At 43.0% G+C, this 21,476-nt stretch overlaps 1 protein-coding gene across 1 annotated transcript in view; it reads left to right on the forward strand.

The window, feature by feature from the left end:
- Positions 1 to 21,476, forward strand: part of LOC126482047 (juvenile hormone acid O-methyltransferase-like) — a 79,434-nt gene that overhangs the window by 39,051 nt on the left and 18,907 nt on the right. The window contains exon 4 of the mRNA XM_050106021.1: positions 5,944 to 6,318. Within this exon, the coding sequence (XP_049961978.1) occupies positions 5,944 to 6,318 (375 nt within the window). The remainder of the gene's footprint in view (positions 1 to 5,943; positions 6,319 to 21,476) is intronic.

Raw genomic sequence — 21,476 nt, forward strand, 5'->3', positions numbered from 1 at the left:
TCTGCGCCGATGTCTGCGCAGACAGATCGTTGCGTGTGGACCGGGCTTAAGACTTCCACTCGGCGGGCGAACTTCCCCGGATGGGGCCTCCTGGCCAACAATGCCATACGATCATTTCATTTCATTTCTCTCTCTCTCTCTCTCTCTCTCTCTCTCTCTCTCGCCCCCCCCCCCCCCCCTCATCATCTCTGGAAGTAGCACTACGAAGATCCAAGAGTGTCGAAGGAGTACCTTTGAAGACTTTGTCCTACAGATAACACCATAACAAAATAGTCACAAGGGTTGAGATTAGGACAATAATAGGGCCGTTCCACAATGTGTCCAGTGAATGCTAAGTTGTCCAGGGGAACGATACAATCTCTCAACGTCGCCCGCAGGAAATTGTGCTGGTTCGTGCAGAGTGAAGCACATCCACACCGTAGTGCGAACGTCTTCAGACACTTCCTAAAGCCTATTTTGCGCAGCCCTGTAAAAGTTACGTTGTGATTTAATCCACCTTTACTGTTTTAAATCTGAGATGCCGACTTGTACCTGGGAGGTGCCGGAACGCCGTTAACGTTCGTTCTGGCCGAAATTAAGCCCTGCGCTAGTCTATAAGACTGAGACACGTGCCAGATCCAGATCGAATTGACGACCATTCGTATGGTAGACTGGAGAACCTGAGTAATGGCTTTTATGAGGTTTTACACGATAGTTTAGGCATATTACGGGGCATCATAAAGTACAACATACACACACATGCTCACCTAACCCCCCCTCCCCCCACAACGCACAAACACACACGAATGCACAGTTAGAATAGGATAAAATACAGTATAAAACCAGTTAACGGCCCACCGCCTGATTCTTTAAAGAATCGAACGTTCATGTATAAAACACTTGTTTCAAGCATCTGAATGTTTATGACGTCACATCTTCTGAACTATTTGTCTTAAAAGGACGTAGTTGTGGATGTACGTCAGTACTATACCCAGATACTGTCTGAAAAATGTATTGCAAAAGAGATAATGGTAAAGAAGTAACAAATTACAACGTAACGGCCGATGCTAAAGGTCTTAACCGACGACATGGCTTTAATGCTTGACTTACTGAGTTAATCATTTAATATAAGTGAGTAGCCTATGACAGCGTTTTCAATTTTTAAATTTGGTCAATAGTTATATGAAACACTGAAAATCAAAATTTTATTGCTTCTGGAAGCCGTAGATACGCAACCTACAGCTGGGTATTCGCCCCTGATTATGTTTTGACTGATAGATTTACACGATTTAGACAGAAGACGCACTCCGATATCCTCCCTTAAGATGTATTGACGACGTAGGCGATAGCAGGGCCACATAGCTAAAAAGTTAAAATAAAATAAATTTGCCGAATCATAAAAAAAGCAGAGTCTGTTCGACGAGATGGACACAAGATGAGACCGAGAGACACGTCTTCCGTTTGTGCATAACATGTCATATCCATGCAAGCACAATTGGAAGAAAGTCTCTGCCTGTATTTAGTGGTAACACTTGTCTTCACGCAAGAGAACAATGGATGAGGTCTCACAAAGCTATTCCATCGTAACGAAGTGACTAGATGTACGACAAGAACTCTGTGGTAACCAGAATCTCACCGTGGGCGACGGTCTGTTTTGTCAGACAGATCGAGAAATTACTAACAGCGGGAAAGGCAAACAAAACTGAGTTGATGTACAGCGTGCTCAGAAACAGTCTGAAAAACTTGTAATGATGTTGCAATGTACGTTGTACTGAGAAATAATTGTAAGAAAAAAATTTCTGTAGTTGCGCAGTTTCCGAGTTAATTAGCATTGAAGTTAGCTAATCAGGACATTGCAGTGTAAATTCAAAAGGTCGACTAGATACCATTAATACCCGTTGTTCTCACAGCGTAGATGATAGCGCATGAGACCGCCCAGTCTGTCTTTGGCTTGGCCTCGATCCTTTCTACCGTCCCGTGTCCACTTTTCGTATCGCTCTCCTGTCTCGTTTTAGGAAACCAAACGAAGAACACGTTTGGCGGTACCGTGTCTGGAAGGCTGCTTGAGTTTGTACGTTCAACGACCTGATTAGATAACTTAAATGATAACTAAAACGGAACTGGAACAATATACCGAAATTTTTTCTTAACAGTTATTTCTCGGCACAAACTAATCTGCAACACCCTTACAACCTTTTCAGACTCTTTCTGACCAACTTGTGCATATAGGGTGCTTCAGAAGTCTACCTCTACATCTACATGGTTACTCTGTAATTCACACTTAAGTGCCTGGCAGAGGGTTCATCGAACCATTTCCATATTACTTCTCTACTATTCCACTCTCGAATGGCGCGTGGGAAAAAGGAACACCTAAATCTTTCCGTTCGACTTCTGCTTTCTCTTATTTTATTATGATGATCATTTCTCCCTACGTAAGTGGGGGTCAACAAAATATTTTCGCATTCGGAAGAGAAAGTTGGTGATTGAAATTTCTTAAGTAGATCTCGCCGCAAAGAAAACCTCCTTTGTTTCAGTGACTGCCACCCCAACTCGCGTATCGTATCAGTGACACTCTCACCCCCAACGCACGATAGCACGAAACGAGCTGACCTTCTTTGCACTTTATCGATGTCCTCCGTCAATCGTACATGGTGAGGATCCCACACGGCGCAGCAATATTCCAACAGAGGACGGACAAATGTAATGTAGGCTGTCTCTTTAGTGGGTTCGCCGCATCTTCTATGTATTTTGCCAACAAAGCGCAGTCTTTGTTTCGCCTTCTCTACAATATTATCTGTGTGGGCTTTCCAATTTAAGTTGCTTGTAATTGTAATTCCTAGGTATTTAGTCGAGCTGACAGCCCTTAGATTTGTGCGATTTATCGTATAACCGAAATTTATCGGATTTCTTTTAGTACCCATGTAGATGACCTCGCATTTTTCTTTCTTTAGTGCCAATTGCCACTTTTCGCACCATACAGAAACTCTCTGTAGATCATTTTGTAATTGGAATTGATCGTCTGATTATTTTACTAGACGGTATATTACAGCGTCATCTGCAAACAATCTAAGGGGGCTGCTCAGATTATCACCTAGATCATTTATGTAAATCAGGAACAACAGAGGGCCTATGACACTACCTTGTGGAACGCCAGATATCACTTCTGTTCTTCTCGATGATTTGCCGTCTATCACTACGAACTGTGACCTATCTGAGAGGAAATCACGAATCCAGTCACACAACTGAGACGATACTCCATATGCACGCAATTAGATTAAGAGTCGCTTGTGAGGAACGGTGTCGAAAGCCTTCTGGAAATCTAGGAATATGGAATCGATCTGAGATCCCTTGTAGACAGCACTCAATGGGAATAAAGAGCTAGATGTATTGCACAAGAACGATATTTTCTGAATCCGTGTTGGTTATGTATAAATAAGTCATTTTCTTCAATGTGATTCATAATGTTCGAGTACAGTATATGCTCCAAAATCCTACTGCAAATTGAGGTCAGTGATATGGGTCTGTAATTCAATGGGTTACTCCTATTTCCTTTCTTGAATATTGGTGTGACCTGTGCTACTTTCGTCTTTAGGAACAGACGTTTCGTCAAGTGAGCATTTGTATATGATTGCTAAGAAAGGCGCTATTGTGTCTACATTCTCTGAAAGGAACCTGATTGGTATACCATCTGGACCGGAAGACTTGCCTTTCTTAAGTGATTTGAGTTGTTTCGCAACACCTAAGATATCTACTTTTATGTCGCTCAAGCTAACAGCTGTTCTAGTTTCGAATTCTGGAATATTTACTTCGTCTTGTTTCGTGAAGGAATTAGGGAAAACTGTATTTAGTAACTCCGCTTTAGTGGCACCATCATCGGTAACATTTCCATCGCTATCGCCCAGTGACGGTATTCACTGTTTTTTGCCAGTGGTGTATTTCACATGCGACCATAATCTCTTTGGGTTTTCTACCATATTTTGAGACAATGTTTCATTGTGGAAACTATTAAAAGCATCTCGCATTGATGTCCGCACAAAATTTTTAGCTTCCGTGAAACTTAGCCAGTCTTGGAGATTTTGCGTTCTTCTGAATTTGGCATGCTTTTTTCGTTGCTTCTGCAATAGTGTTCTGACGTGTTTTGTGTATCATGGTGTTTCAGTCCCGTCTCTTCTTAAGTTATGCGGTGTGAATCTATCTATTGTTGTTGATACTGTACCTTTGAATTTGAGCCATATCTGGTCTACACTTACATAATTAGCTTGGAAGGAATGGAGACTCTCTCTTAGGAAGTGGTGGTCAATAATTCACTCTCGGAAAGTACAGGCCAAAAGTAGCTAGAAAGCTCTACTGAACATGGGTCCGCAAATCAACAGTTGCCGAGGTATCGCATTAATTCGAATTGGGAACCAACTGGAAGCGCTCCTGGATACCGCGGTATTTACATTTGGATCGACTATCTGCTCGTTTGCGCATGCGCATCTAACTCTCTTTCCCTCTTCGTGCACTGTGCCGTATCGCCCTCACAATCAGTTACGAACGTGAAGGTACCATGGACAGAGGTTACAGCAATGTAGAGTACGCTGACGCGCACTTCATGTATGGTAAAGCGAATGGCAGTGCCCTTGAGGCTTCACAATTGTATGAAGAAGCTTTTCCTCTCCTCAGGCAGGCGGAAAGGCGTACATTCAGCCGGTTATATCAGCGCATTAGAGAAACCAGGAGTTTCGCACACCATATACGAGAACGTCGACCCAGATCCGTAGCACCCAATGTTGAGGAAAGGGTGTTAAGCATTGTACACGAACGTCCGAGTACTTCAGCAAGGAGTATTGCTACCCAAGAGCGTGTCCTGAGTCATAGCAGTGTGTGGCGGATTTTACATCGGCAAGTACTCTATCCATATCACCTCCAGCCAGTGCAAGCCCTCGACAATGCAGACTTCCCTCCTTGAGAGAACTGCCAATGGGTGCAACAACAGTGTATCCTGAATTTCCTGTTTGTAAGCAGCATTAACGGATGAGGCTGGATTTACCTGTGATGGTATTTTTAACTACCACAACTGTCATATTTGGGCTGATGTCAATCCTAGTGCAGCCCACTTATCACGACATCAGCAAGGTTATTCGTTGGATGTCTGGGCAGGACTGCTCGGAGACCTCACAACTGGACCACACTTCCAAACACAGGGACTAACCGGACAGCAGTACGTGAGGTTTCTGCTTCCAAATGTAAATGATGATGTCCCACTGAACCAACATCTGAACGTGTGGTTCATGCATGACGGTGCTCCAGCATTTTTTCATTTACTAGTGCGCCAGCTTCTAACTTGGATGTATGATCAACATTGCGTAGGTAGAGGAGACCCTATGCCGTGGCCTCCAAGGTCTCTGGATTCCCCAGGACTGACTGAGAGGATTACCAACTAATTTCAAAGGCGAGTTCAATGTTACTTGCAGACGCATAGACAATATTTCGAACACCTACTTTCAAGTTTACAGATGCCACGTGTTCCTAGACACTGATGAACCGCAACAGAAAACGTGTTTTATCCCGACAGCGGTTGATTTGTGGACCCATGTTTATTGAAGCTCTTTAGCTGCTTTTGGCCTGTGATTTTCACATATAAATTATTGACCATAATTTCTGAAACATCCTGTATTTGGCAGTCGAAGTAGCGCGCTTAGATTTTTAGACTGGATCGTCTGTGCCCCTTTATATCTTCTTGTCCACGCCAAACGAAGTGACGTAGCTCTCATGCAACTCGACACGCATTCTAGATGAGCCACTTTGTTGTCCCGATTTTCATTTTTGACCTGTCAGAGACTGAGTCCAGCCCGTACCGACCGTGCGAGCACCAAGACATCGAAACCTCACTTGCCCTTCCTTACTTTTTTATTGTCCGCCTGGCATGTATATGCTCATCAGCTCATAACGACAGTAACAATAATGAGAATGACGTTACAGGCAAATGAACGACGCAGAACTGTACGCCAAATCGAGCAGCCCCCAGCAGCAATTCGTGAACAAGGTGCTGGAGGAGCTGTGGCCGGCCCTGGAGTGGCGGTGCGAGCAAGGCACTGTGCTGGGCGTTGGCTGCGGCGCTGGTGACGTCACGACACACGAGCTACTGCCGCGACTGCCGCCAGGAGTCAGCGTCCTCGCTGTAGACATCAACCCCGCCATGGTAGCCAAGGCTGCAGACAGGTTCTCCGGACCACGTCTGCGCTTCCGTCAGCTGGACATTGGCACGCCGCGTATTGAAGAAACCGACGTCTGGAGGTTAGGTCCATTCCGAAAGGTCTTTTCCTTCTTCTGTCTGCACTGGGTGCAGGATCAGAGGTAAGTAGGTTCTTAATACATTGCACTAAAGTAATGATTGGTCACAATACATGCGTCAAGTATGTCCCATCTGAAATGGCTAAATATGTCCGGTAATTGTACACTCTTCTTTGAACGATCTCTCTCTCTCTTTCTCTCTCTCTCTCTCTCTCTCTCTCTGCACCATCAGTCCTACCTGGTAAGTCCTGCACTAACGACAAATACTCAAGCATCAGTCAAAAGAGAGTTTTTTTTGAGCTATTCATTTTGTTTTTCCTTAGAGTTCTTCCTGTGAATGTCAGTCAGGCTGTAAGACGTTGTGGTCTCCTGACCTTCATTGCTTACATATTCTGCCCTCACAATCATATTCCGCACATCAAGACGCTTCATTCGAACCCAAACTCGATAAGGTAAAGTCAGTGTTGTATGAATTAATGTAAACGATATGCAATTAACAAGTAAGTGCACCGTGGTTGAAATACTCAAGGCTGGCGTACACACATACATTCCTGACACGACGGTCACAGGAGCTTTTAGTTTGGGAGATAAACCGCACAATGGGACGCCAGTCCCTTCAGAGGACGACCCAGCCTATGTCGGCCAGTGACCGCCCGTGTAGTGGACAGCGTGGGCACGAGTGAAAGGGGGGAACAACCCTGTGTTCAGCTTAAAAGCAAATTCCGCTACATTGTGTGGGAGTGGCCAGCCTATGCATTCTTTACACATAGCACGCAGTTTCAGAGATTTTCACAGGGAGACAGCAAACGCCAATGCTATAGGTTTCCGGATTGGTCACCTTAAACGAAACGTCATTCTCCCGTTTTAGAAGAGCAATGCTGATTGGCAGACGATATTTCTGACGCCTTGAGCTGAAGGAATAATGGAAGAGACCGAAAGATATACCCCTTCACGTCTGGCGTGGAGAGGCGCCATTCCGTTGTCGCTCTTGGAGCGAGGAACAAGTCTCTCCTCAGTACTTCACTGGGAGAACACTTCTGTCGAGAGCGAATCGCAGTGCTTGCGATTAAGTGTTGTTCACTGTGTTGGCCGACACACTTATTGTACGGTGTGAACGGACAGAGTTATAGTTAAACGCCTGCGAGCGAATTTTGTGTGGCCCGCGTCTCGTGGTCATTCGGTAGCGTTCTCGCTTCCCATGCCCGGGTTCTCGGGTTCGATTCCTGGCGGGGTCAGGGATTTTCTCTGCCTCGTGATGGCTGGGTGTTGTGTGCTGTCCTTAGGTTAGTTAGGTTTAAGTAGTTCTAAGTTCTAGGGGACTGATGACCATAGATGTTAAGTCCCATAGTGCTCAGAGCCATTTGAAGCATTTTTGAATTTTGAGTGGCATCGCAGTGGACTGGTTATCTGACTGGTGTACCATGCCAATAGTTAGACTAGGGGCGAATAGGAATCCTTGACTTCATCGAGGCATAGGGAGAGTTTGATTGGCGAAGGTCAATCCAGATAGAACGAGAGTTATCTTATTTGTCAGCAGCGAGCGGTGCAGACAGCAGTCATTGCAGCTTACGGTATTGTGCACTACAGCTATTGCGAGCCCCATATTTGCTCCACAACAGTACCAACAGTACACTTCACTGCATTTCACATGTGGCAGCCTCGACCGTACCTAGCAACATTTTAAAGGATAATTATTCAAGTTGAGTATGCATGCCTCTCAGCCATTCTGCCAAGTCAACAACCATCTTAAGCTTTGTATAGAAATTTCATTAGCGAATCCTATCCTTGAGAGGTAACTTCACATCCCGAAAAGAACCAGGATATAACTTGTTCAGTTCATAAGTAAAAGTGCCATTGTGATTTCTCAGAGCAGGCCGGAGTGGCCGAGTGGTTCTAGGCGCTACAGTCTGAAACCGCGCGACCGCTACGGTCGCAGGTTCGAATCCTGCCTCGGGCATGAATGTGTGTGATGTCCGTAGGTTAGTTAGGTTTAAATAGTTCTAAGTTCTAGGGGACTGATGACCAAAGAAGTTAAGTCCCATAGTGCTCAGAACCAATTTTTTGATTTCTCAGAATTTTTGCAAAATAAATAATAAATTTCGTTAGTTTCATGTTTTTCTTACACTAACTAGCACTACTCCAGTACCCAAGTATCCCACTAGTTACGTAAGAAATTTTGTGAATTTTTGTGTCATTTCCTTACAGCAGACGACTCCAGAAGATATTTATTGCTGAAAGTTTTACAAGTATTTCTCTTTAGAACGTTAGGAGCGTCTGTCTGACTTCTGTAGTAGTGTGGGGGTGGAAATTGCATCTTGCAGGAGCCACAGGGTAAAGGGTACATCTCAGATTAATCCGTTGCGCAGAATAACAGATCAACCCCACACCTCGGAAGGCGTTTGCTTTTCATGCACTTACAACGAGGCCACCCAGCAATCGCATTTTGGTAACTTTCTATATTTCTAGTGCTTGAAGCTTGGAACTCAAAGAATCTCTCCCATCACCCTTTAGGTGCAACTCTCATAAATACTCGCGGAAATTAACTTTGAAGTTTCTCGACCATCCTTACTGGGCCAAAACAAGGACATTTTCCGACAAGCAGCGTGGCTCTGAGATAAAGTGTCCGCATCCCACCTGGCGGGCCTGGGTGTGGCTCCCACTGAAATCAATTTTTTAAATAAAGGTGCATGTTCTGCGAGCATTTATGTGAAGTGTAGAATATATACACACACCAAAAGCGTTCTGCATTACCTCGGTTCCGAGAGTTCCGGAACCTGTACAGCAAAATGGAATAGAAATCAACATAAACATCATTTCCGCCATTTTTATTGCTGATGAAAAACCGCACACTGCATGTTGTATCATCATACAGCGAGACCTTCAGAGGTGGTATTCCAGATTACTATACACACTGGCACATCTAATACCCAGTAGCACGCCCTCTTGCATTGGTGCATGCCTGTATCACAAGTTCATCAAGGCGCTGTTGGTCCAGATTGTCCCCCTCCTCAACGGCGATTCGGCTCAGATCCCTCACAGTAGTTGGTGGGTCACGTCATCGATAAACATCCCTCTTCAATCTGTTCAACTGTTCAACTGTGTGTGAAATCTTATTGGACTTAACTGCTAAGGTCGTCAGTCCCTAAGCTTACACACTACTTAACCTAAATTATCCTAAAGACAAACACACACACCCATGCCCGAGGGAGGACTCGAACCTCCGCCGGGACCAGCCGCACAGTCCATGACTGCAGCGCCCTATGCCTCGGGCATGGGTGTGTGTGATGTCCTTAGGTTAGTTAGGTTTAAGTAGTTCTAAGTTCTAGGGGACTGATGACCTCAGCAGTTAAGTCTTATAGTGCTCAGAGCCATTTGAACCATTTTTTTTTTTTTTTTGCAGCGCCCAAGACCGCTCGGCTAATCTCGAGCGGCCCTCTTCAATTTATACCAGTCATGTTCAATTGGGGTTTGTGTCTGGAGAAAATGCTAGTAGAGCGATGTCGTTATCCTGAAGGAAGTCATTCACAAGATGTGCACGATGGGAGCGCGACTTGTTATCCACGAAGACGAATGCCTCGCCAATATGCTGCCGATATGGTTGCGCTACTGGTCGTAGGATGTCGTTCACGTATCTTACAGCCGCTACGGCGCCTTCTATGACCACCAGCGGCGTACGTCAGGCCCACATAATGCCACTCCAAAACAGCAGGAAACCTCCACAAATTGGTTCAAATGGCTCTGAGCACTATGGGTCTCAACTGTTGTGGTCATCACTAACCTAAGGACATCACACACAGCCATGACCGAGGCAGGATTCGAATCTGCGACCGTAGCAGCAGCGCGGCTTCGGACTGAAGTGTCTAGAACCGCATGGCCACCGCGGCCGGCGGAACCTCCACCTTGCTGCACTCGCTGGACAGTGTACTAAATGGAAGCGTTCAGCCTGACCGGGTTGCCTCCAAACACGTCTCCGACGATTGTCTGGTTGAAGGCCTATGAGACACTCATCGGTGAAGTGAACGTGATGCCAATCCTGAGCGGTCCAATCGGCCTGTTGTTGGTTCCATCTATACTGCGCTGCATGGTGTCGTGGTTGCAAAGACGGACCTCGCCATGGACGTCGGGAGTGAAGGTGCGCGTCATGCAGCCTATTGCGCACAGTTTGAGTCGTAACACGACGTCCTGTGGCTGCACGGAAAGGATTATTCAACATGGTGGTGTAGCTGTCAGGGTTCCTCCGAGCCATAATCCGTAGGTCATCCACTGCAGTAGCAGTTCTTGGGCGGCCTGAGCGGGTCATGTCATCGACAGTTCCTGTATCTTTGTATCTCCTCCATGTCTGAACAACATCGCTTTGGTTCACTCCTAGATGCCTGGACTCTTCCCTTGTTGAGAGCCCTTCCTGGCATAGAGTAACAATACGGACGCGATAGAACCGTGGTATTGACCGTCTAGGCATGGTTGAACTACAGATGACACGAGCCGTGTACCTCCTTCCTGGTGGAATGACTGGAGCTGTCGGCCCCCCTCCGTCTAATAGGCGCTGCTCATGCATGGTTGTTTATATCTGAGGGTGGTTTTAGTGACATCTTTGAACAGTCTAAGGGACTGTGTCTGTGATACAATATCCGCCGTCAACGTCTACCTTCAGGGGTGAGGCAAAACTGTTTTTGATGTGTGTAAAAGAAACAAAAAATCGATAGCGCTTGACACTGGTAATTGCTGGACAGTCTCATTTTGGTCATTACTTTTTTCGTTTCCTTCCATTTAGTACGTATATTTATGTCATTTAGTTATAAAATTCGTGAAATATACGCTAACACATCTAATCGTAATCTTTATGAAAAGCGCTCGTGTTATTATTTCTAATTACGAGGGCAGTTCAATAAGTAATGCAACACAATTTTTTTCTGAAACAGGGGTTTTTTATTCAGCATTGAAATACACCAGGTTATTCCCCAATCTTTTAGCTACACAACACTATTTTTCAACGTGATCTCCATTCAATGCTACGGCCTTACGCCACCTTGAAATGAGGGCCTGTATGCCTGCACGGTACCATTCCACTGGTTGATGTCGGAGCCAACATCGTACTGCATCAATAACTTCTTCATCCCACGGATTGCGTCCTTCATTGGGCCAAACATATGGAAATCCGACGGTGCGAGATAGGGGCTGTAGGGTGCATGAGGAAGAACAGTCCACTGAAGTTTTGTGAGCTCCTCTCGGGTGCGAAGACTTGTGTGAGGTCTTGCGTTGTCATGAAGAAGGAGAAGTTCGTTCAGATTTTTGCGCCTACGAACACGCTGAAGTCGTTTCTTCAATTTCTGAAGAGTACCACAATACACTTCAGAGTTGATCGTTTGACCATGGGGAAGGACATCGAACAGAATAGCCCCTTCAGCGTCCCAGAAGACTGTAACCATGACTTTACCGGCTGAGGGTATGGCTTTAAACTTTTTCTTGGTAGGGGAGTGGGTGTGGCGCCACTCCATTGATTGCCGTTTTGTTTCAGGTTCGAAGTGATGAACCCGTGTTTCATCGCCTGTAACAATCTTTGACAAGAAATTGTCACCCTCAGCCACATGACGAGCAAGCAGTTCCGCACAGATGGTTCTCCTTTGCTCTTTATGGTGTTCGGTTAGACAACGAGGGACCCAGCGGGAACAAACCTTTGAATATTCCAACTGGTGAACAATTGTGACAGCACTACCAACAGAGATGTCAAGTTGAGCACTGAGTTGTTTGATGGTGATCCGTCGATCATCTCGAACGAGTGTGTTCGCACGCTCCGCCATTGCAGGAGTCACAGCTGTGCACGGCTGGCCCGCACGCGGGAGATCAGACAGTCTTGCTTGACCTTGCGGCGATGATGACACACGCTTTGCCCAACGACTCACCGTGCTTTTGTCCACTGCCAGATCACCGTAGACATTCTGCAAGCGCCTATGAATATCTGAGATGCCCTGGTTTTCCGCCAAAAGAAACTCGATCACTGCCCGTTGTTTGCAACGCACATCCGTTACAGACGCCATTTTATCAGCTCCGTACAGCGCTGCCACCTGTCGGAAGTCAATGAAACTATACGAGACGAAGCGGGAATGTTTGAAAATATTCCACAAGAAATTTACGGTTTTTTCAACCAAAATTGGCTGAGAAAAAAAAATGTGTTGCATTACTTATTGAACTGCCCTCGTACATAAGTAAAATAAAGCAATTATCAGTCTGAAGGTTGTTTTGAACACAGTGCTTTACACTGATGAGTCAAATCATTATGACCACCTTTTTAATAGTGCGTTGTTTCATTTTTCAAACACAGGACATCCGAGATTCTGTTTGGTAGGGACTCTACAAGCCCTTGCCAGGATTCCAGAAACAAGTGGCACCAGATGCCTATACACAAGCTATTCCCGCAAATCACGAGATGGTGGTTTACAGGCATGCAGCTGGCGTCTGATGTGTTTTCCAGTGGGTACAAATCAGGCACATTTTCTGTCCAAGACATCAATATGAGGTCACTATAATGCTCCTTTATCCACTGGAGCATGATACTCACCTTGCAACACGGACAGTTATCCTGCTGGAAGATGTCATGGGGGGGGGGGGGAGACTTCAAGCATGAAGCCAAGCAGGTGGTTTGCAATAATGTTTACGTAGGGCACTGCTGTCACGATGCCTTCGATTACCTCCACAGATACCATGGAAGCCCAACTCATAATTCTGCGCTCACTGGCCTGCATCTGTGGCGTGGTGCGTGTTTCGTGCAGCCATTCACCCGGATGACGGCGTCTAAGGACCTAACCATCGAACTGGTGTAACAAGACAGGCGGCACGTTCCCACCGATCCACAGTAAAAATTCAGCAATGCTGTGCCCACTACAATCATAAATAACGATGTCGTTGAGTCAACAAAGGAACATGTAGGAGTCGTGTGATGTATAGGTCCATGTTCAACAATGGCCTCTGAACGGTGTGCTCTGAAACACTTGTGTCTGCACCAGCGTTGTCCTATGTCGTCAGATATGCCACAAATCGCTGCCTAAGCCGGATTATACGAGGTTTGTTCGGAAAATACGTATAAATGTTGAATAATGTCTTTATTTTACGTGTTGCAGTCACCGCCAGGTGGGACTACTGCTGTAATCAATCCCATCAACGCTCAGTTAGAATCAGAACACTCTGCGTGAAGGTGGGAGTGTGCGGCAGCCTGTTGATAGGTACCCTTCTTCACCTGCCGTCGGCATGGAGCTCTCTCTGATTGAGGAACAGCGCGTCAACGTCAAGTTTCTTGCAAAGCTAGGCAAGAATGGCCGTGAGATTTTTGAGTGTTTGAAAGAGGTTTACGGAGACAATTCGCTGAAGGAACCAACCGTGAACAAGTGGTTAAAAAGATTCCGGGATGGCCGAGACGAAGTGAACGATGACCCTCGGCCAGGACGCCCGTCGACATCAAGTTCCGATTCAAATGTTGAACAAATTCGGGCATGTGTTCTTAAAGACCGTAGATTAACAGTCAGAATGATTGCTGACGAGCTGTGAATTCCCAAAACAATCGTTCACGAAATCCTGACACAAAAACTTGAAATGAAGAAATTGTGTGCGAAAATCGTACCGAAGCTCTTGACGCCAGAACAGAAAGCAAAGAGGGTTGAGTGCTGTGAGGATTGGTTGGAAGCAGAGGAACGAGAGGACTTTCTCAATAGAGTCATCACTGGAGACGAGTCCTGATTTTACGAATTCGATGTGGAGCTCAAATCTCAAAGCAAGGAATGAAAACTAGCAGGAGAACCGCGAACAAAAAAGTTGCGAAAATCAAGGTCCAATGTGAAGACAATGTTGATTGTTTTCTTTGATTCTAGGGGCATTGTTCATAAGGAATTTGTCCCTCCCGGCCAGAGAGCGAACAGAAATTTTTACGTTGATGTTCTGACACCTCACAGAGCTCGTGTGGTCCGAGTTCGACCGGAATTAGCAAAAGTGGGCAGCTGGATCCTTCATCACGACAATGCGCGCGCTCACACGTCGCACGTTGTGCGCGAGTTTTTGGCCCGAAGCTCAATCACCGTTACAGACCACCCGCCTTATTCACCCGATTTAGCCCCGTGTGACTTCTTCATGTTCCCGAAATGCAAAATGGTGCTTCGGGGGCGGCACTTGGGAACTTGGGAAATGTGGAAGCCATCAAGGCGGAAACGACACGGCAACTGAACAACATCACAACTGAAGACTTTCAGCAATGTCATCAACAGTGGAAACGGCGTTGGCAGAAGTGTATCGCGTCTCAGGGAGAGTACTTTGAAGGAGACCATATTGTGATACCTGAATAATTGTAAAATAAAGTTATTATTCAACTTTTATACGTATTTTCCGGACAAACCTCGTACAGTGGGGGATCTTCCGACCTCTACGTTTTGTGATGAGACTGGTCGTCCAGTGCCATACAGCCTACTCGTTATTTCACCATCCTTCAATGACGACAGTAGTACGCCTATAGGCGGCCAGCTTCGCCGTTTCTAAGATTCTCGTTTCCAGCTGCAGCGCCACAACAATGTGCCCTTTGTCAGAACTGCTTATATGAGTGGATCTCCACATTTGCTCCCGTATCTTCGCTATAATGACTACCCATTCGTCTCTCTTCCGCTTACTTTCATGCTTACTGCGTCACATGCCCGGAACATCACTGGAAGGCATCCAAGCTCGTGGTGGGCAGTTATCATAATGTTGTGGCTCATCAGTGTAGTAAGCATGGTCCTGTTGGAGGTGATACGCCATTGCCTTCCTCTGACCTTTGTACTGAATTATCCAGCCAGTTATTTGGGGATCTGAAGTTGAATGTGGATTCCTAATTTCCCAGAGATGAAAGAAGTGTCAAGTGACAGATAAAAATTCTAGGATTGTATCATAGACAAAAATCGTCTTCATTGCAAAAACAACTTCTTTATCATCCATCTTTTATAAAAGTTTGTTAACGAACATTGTTTAAATAAAAAAATACAAATTTATCTATTTCTTTGCTGTTGAGTTCTGCAGCTGTGGATTATATTATTTTAATCAATAGAGCAACCTACCACTCACTTTGCTATTTGTTTTTGCCTAAGGTAATAAGCGGTTCGGACATCCACCCATCATCAGTTAGCATACTGCATGTTTGAGTCTTTAGACCGTACATAGTTACAACATCGACAGCAAACTGGATGGTGCAGCTGCTCTGTGCAAAATAACAACTTTGTTTAGCTACTGCACTTCACGAGTTGTATATTTGCGATATATCGTTTTTTAGGTGTACTTTCCTTATACTCAGCTTCTTGTTCTCGCAATTTGCGCATTTATGGATGTGTCGTAAACACTTATATTTTGCACAAAAACGGTATAATATCCGCCACGTTGGCAACTGACATCTTTGCTTATGTCCTAAAAAAAGTCTGCCGTCAACGATTATACAGGGTAAGTCAAAAACGAGTACAAATTTAAGTGACATAAAATTTTATTGACATTACTTACAAAATCGGTGGATGTGTCATTCTGTAGTGAACAACCTCAAGTTTCACATAACAGTGTTAAGTGTCATTTTGGTTCGATGTGAGTACAATTTGTGATGTGGCAAACTTCACACCGGTACCTAATCAATTTCTTACCAAACTCGTAGCAGCAAATCGCATGTAGCTTATGCAACGGCAGTGTAGATTCGTTTTTTCAGGTCGGATAAATTGTTTGATAGCGGAGGAACATACACACAGTCTTTAATGAAACGCCAGAGAAAGAAATCCAGTTGTGTCAAGTCTGGGGAGCGAGGTGACAATGCGATTGTCCCTTTACGGCCAATCCACCGACCTGGAAAGCGATTATCGAGGAAACATCGAACTTCCGTGATGAAATGAGGTAGTGCACCGTCTTCCTGATAGTAAACCGTCCCATTTCACTCATCTTCATGGATTTCATGAAACCAAAACACATGGCGAACACACTCTGCACCACTGAAAGTAGCCATTTTAAGTGTGCACTACACTGGCGCTCCTGGTGGCGGAACGAGGTATTTATGCACCATATAAACCAAAACTGACATTGTCTGCTACAAAATGACTGCTATACCGATTCTATAAGTTATCACAATAAATTTCTACATTATTCCAAAGTTGTAAAGTCCTTTTTGACTCACCCTGTATTTTGCTTACAGGTCAAAATTATATTTTGCTTACATGTTCTGTATGACTAAAATTAGATTGTATGGGATATTATAAAAATATCTTGGGGAATGACATTAATCTTATATAGATAAGCACCATCTGTGAACAACCTCCATCAGGTTGATTAAAATCCTTCTGAGTGTTGTACTGCTTTGTTGTATAAAATACTTTAATATCTAAGCTAATTAAACCTCTTGCAGACTGCGACCTTGCCCTTTCTTTTTTATTTTTCCTCACAAGGCGATAATGTCTGCTGTATCTATCAGGCTAATGGGAGAAATTTTTATCAAAATTATAGACGTATTTTTTGACAGAATCATCAGATGTCCAGGTCAACTTTTGCAGTGGTCCATGTTACACCACAGGTGCAGACAAAAGAAACCTAAAGGCCTTAGTTATAGAGAAGGCTATTTACTAATGCATCGAGAATGTACTTAATTCATTAGACAGTAAATTACAATATAGTGGTACATTTTGTGACCTGTCATAGGTATTTCACTGTGTAATCCACAATATCCTTTTAATAAAATTACGATATAATGTTGTAACAAAAATTGCTGCAAAATGGGTTAAATTGTATCTGTCTAATAGGAAACAAAAGTTTCAGTAGGAAAAAGTCCTGTATTAACCAGTAAGGCATCATCCAACTGGGAAATAATTGCATGCAGCGTCCTGCAATGTTTCATCATAGGCCAAATGCTTTATGTTTGTGAATAACCTTTCATTAGTAACATTACCAAATAGCAAGTTTGTTTGTTTTCATATGATACCAAAATTGCAATAAATCGCAAAGCAAGATTAATATTAAAAATATCAGTTAACAAAATTTAGATGGATATTGATAAAGATCCCTAGTTACTTCTTTGTCACTAAACTGAAAAAGAAACCCCACTGTATAGAACTCAAAACTTGTAAGAGGATTCCCCTGCAGTATGCGCCTCAAACAAAATGAGCAGATAGAAGTGTTAGATACTGTTAACTCCTTCAAGTTACAACTTGATAATAAATTTAATTAGTGTGTACATAAAATCTAACTTCTGTACATCTTCAGTGCAAAAATATGATCAGTGTAAATGGGTATCATAAACTGATTTATCAGAACTGCCTCACCACATTTTACATTTACCTGCTTTGCGACAAGTTCGTTACTACCTTTCTAAACGAAAATGTATTTAATACTTTTGACTTATTTCACTTCGATAGGGACCATTTCATTTGAGATGTGTGGAAAGTACATTAAAATATCTCTTTTAATTCCAAACATGTAATGTATATCCCTATTTTGGGGCCTATTCTACAACCTTTAGGATTTCCTCAACATGCATTTTTGCAACAAAATAATCTAAGGTAATCCAAAAATCCGACGATAGGCGACAGGAATTCATTTTTGTGGCAGATGTCCTGAAATCACTAATTGCAGGTGAATATGCTCTAAATGGTGTAGAGTTGCGCAGAAAACACCATCCTTGATCTGAGGATCAGTGGAAAAACACTTAATTGACAGAAGAGTGATAGGGTATGATGTAAACTGAGGTAAGAAAAGTAATGGAATACCACCTAATATGATGTCGGACATCTTTAACGCCAGATTTCGCCGCACTGTTCCAATACACTGGTCGTACGTCCCGCATTAATTTCTGCTCTTATTTCACGCAGTGTTGCTTATCTGTTAGACATTATGGCTCTCTGCAAACACCGCTGCTCTCAGTCGTTAAGTGAAGGCCTGTCTGTCACTGCGTTGTCCGTAGTGAGAGGTAATGCCTCAGATTTGGTATCCTAGGAAAATTCTTGAAATAGTGCATCTCGGAATATTGCATTCCCTAACGATTTCCGAAATGGGATGTACCATACGTCTAGCTCCAAGTCCGGTAATTTGCATCGTGCGAATATAATCACGTCGGAAACATTTGCACATGGATCACCTGACTACAAATGACAGCTCCGCTAATGTATTGCCCTTTTATACCGTGTGTCTGCGATACTATCGCCATCTGTATATGTGAATATCGCTGTCCCTTTCACCTCACAGTATCTCTCACATGGGTTGTGTACGTGGCAAATAGCTGGGGAAGGGTATATAAGAGTATGTGAGTGTGCTGCAGCGATAGTGAAAATTGACAGCTATTAATTGTTGTGCAGTCTGGGTTAGGAGCACTACATTTGGTCGATAGAAGACATATCTCTAAGAACGTACATTAGGCTACAGCACGCATTCCAGTCTGTGACAACAGTTTGAAATTGAGTCTTTTACTTATCATCATCATGATGCTGCTGTTCACAGTGCGAGGGACACCACTTTGCATATCAAATGAACACATGCTTCTGAGAGTTCGTGCCCAAAAGCCATTGATACCAGCACTTTTCGGTGTCGGCATTCCAAGGATTGTTCTAATGTCAGCACATTTTTCTGCCACTCAGACAACACTACTTGTTATATTTAAGGGCGCTGGCCTGCTTTTCCGTCCCCGGTTCACTGACATTGTGATGCTCTCAGTCAACCGATGAGGGGCGGGGGTGGTTGAGGGGGGCAGGTGTACTGCTCTGAGCAATGTCATCACAATCTCAGCCAACTGCTGAGAAGAGAGTCACTGCTTTCGAGCTCTGTTCTAGCTCTGTCGTGAAAGGACCACAATTAATTTTGATAAATTGTTTGTAAAATGCAGGTGTATCTGCCTAATGTGTAAATGCGCCCATTCTAGCAGAAAAAGACATGTTCATCTTCACACTGTAAGTAATTAGATGACTGATGTTACGGTTTTAAAAGCTTGCAGTTTGTTATATATCAATTCTTCCTTTTTAAGAAATTGTATGAATCTAATCAATTTTATTGATCGGCTTCTTTTGAAAATAATAACAGTGATAACAATTCTTTCTTAACAATAAAAAATCTTTTGATCAATAATATGCAACAGTCTTTTGTTTCTACTTTAAAAGATGCCTTATATACAAATACTAGTGAAACCTGGCAGACATTGCCCTGTCTGTGTATATTTATTTAGAATCTATAATTCGTTGTAGAAAAACAAGGAAAAATGAAGGTTAGCTCATACTGATAAAAGTCCATTGTTTTTATTAGTGTAAATTATTGATGAACTGCAATAATTTTTTATTAATATATCATGTAAATGAACAATATGTTTGACTATTCCATTTGCTGTGCAACTGAACCATCGTAAAACAATTTAAAATAATGCTAATATCTGGCATAACTCGAGTGGATAAGGAATATTTTTGGTTTTTTATCAGATGTACACATGTGCAGAGTTTTTGGAGTTTCTAGCCTGGAACAAGCAACATACAGTTCGCCATGAGGAAAACATGGATTTTGTAAGTGTAATCTGGCAACACGCAGTCACTGTGCTTGAATTTTGTTGATTGTCATCGTGAAAGTGCGACCCACAACAAAACTGTAATCAAACGGCGTTTGAATGTGAAGGTCAAATCAAAGGGAATCACTAGAATGTGCGGATTCAGCGCATCTTCTCCCTTACATCTGCAGTTAATCATTGTCGCACCGAGAGTCTGGTCCCATTCCACAACTGTGGCGTGTTGAGGTTCCAAAGAATCAGTGTTGCTGAGACAACTTTCCACATCAATGTGTGTGGTGGCATTTCAGAAGGCTCCAATGAATTGAGAAATTATACTGGGTAGTTAACAGCTTGATCCTCTTCTGTAACAGTGTTGATGGATTCGTGTTTCGTAACCATACCAGGAATTTTCAACTGGATATTATTTTTGATTCGCTTGCGTTATCATTCTTTGGACTTCAAATAGCAGGCTCACATAACCAATTGTGATTCCTGAAGTTTTTGGCGATGTTTGGAAAAACTTTCTTTTAAAGATCTTCAATTCATGACTGTAAACAGAAGAATGGAACGTCATAGTTATTCATGTCAGGGTACAGGAAACAAAATGAAAATAGCATTCCATTTCAAATTCAATCATCAGTTACTAATCATAGCCACAATCACCATGTGTTATTACAGAGGACTGAGGTGTCGTTCTGATTCTTCTGGTCAGTTGAACAGTATGGAAGTCGATATGCTCCAGCGCCATCAACCAGCTAGTTACAGTAAAATAGATACCATTAAAACCATCAAAAATACATGTATGTACCAACCTTCATGGTGATTGGCCAGATCGTGTCTAAGTTCGTTAATTTCAAACAGATATACCAACATCCATTTTTATGTGTAAGATATACAGAGCAATAATTTTCAGCAATTTCTTTTCTCTATACTTATAATTTTTCTTTACTTATACTCTTATATACTACTTTTTATACTTATACTCTTATACCTGTACTCTTACACTACTTATATTTTCTATACTAATACTCTTATATACTACTTTTTATACTTATACTCTTATACTTGTACTCTTACACTACTTATATTTTCTATACTAATACTCTTATACTTCTTACATTTTGTATACTTATACTCTTTTCTCTATGTCTTATATAGAGAGATACAACACTGAAATAGTACCTCTTTTGTTACAATAATTTTTTATACTTCACCGATAGCTACGTTCATATTTGTAAAAATAGTACTAACAGGTATGGAGATACACTACATTTATGCTAAAACTAATAAAGAATCTACAGATACTACATTTTCCATTGTATTATTAGAGAACAGAACTTTCTTCTCTGTATACAGTTACATTCTGTATATAATATTATAATGCATGGGTAACTGGTGAACTAGCAGCTGCAAATAAAGAAAAACCACATACGCATGCATGTATACATGCACACATAGTATGTGTAGTACACACTATATTTAAAATTTATGAGTACATGCACACATAATGTAAAATCAATCGCGCATACACACTGACTCTCTCTCTCTCTCTCTCTCTCTCTCTCTCTCTCTCTCTCTCTCTCTCACACACACACACACACACACACACACATATATATATATATATATATATATATATATATATATATATATATATATATATATATACAAAGGAATACACAACCATACACTCAGTCTGCACAGATGAATCGTTTGTTATCATGGGGTG

The sequence above is a fragment of the Schistocerca serialis genome, chromosome 5 (assembly GCF_023864345.2).
Source record: "Schistocerca serialis cubense isolate TAMUIC-IGC-003099 chromosome 5, iqSchSeri2.2, whole genome shotgun sequence".
Classification (NCBI taxonomy): Eukaryota; Metazoa; Arthropoda; class Insecta; order Orthoptera; family Acrididae; genus Schistocerca; species Schistocerca serialis.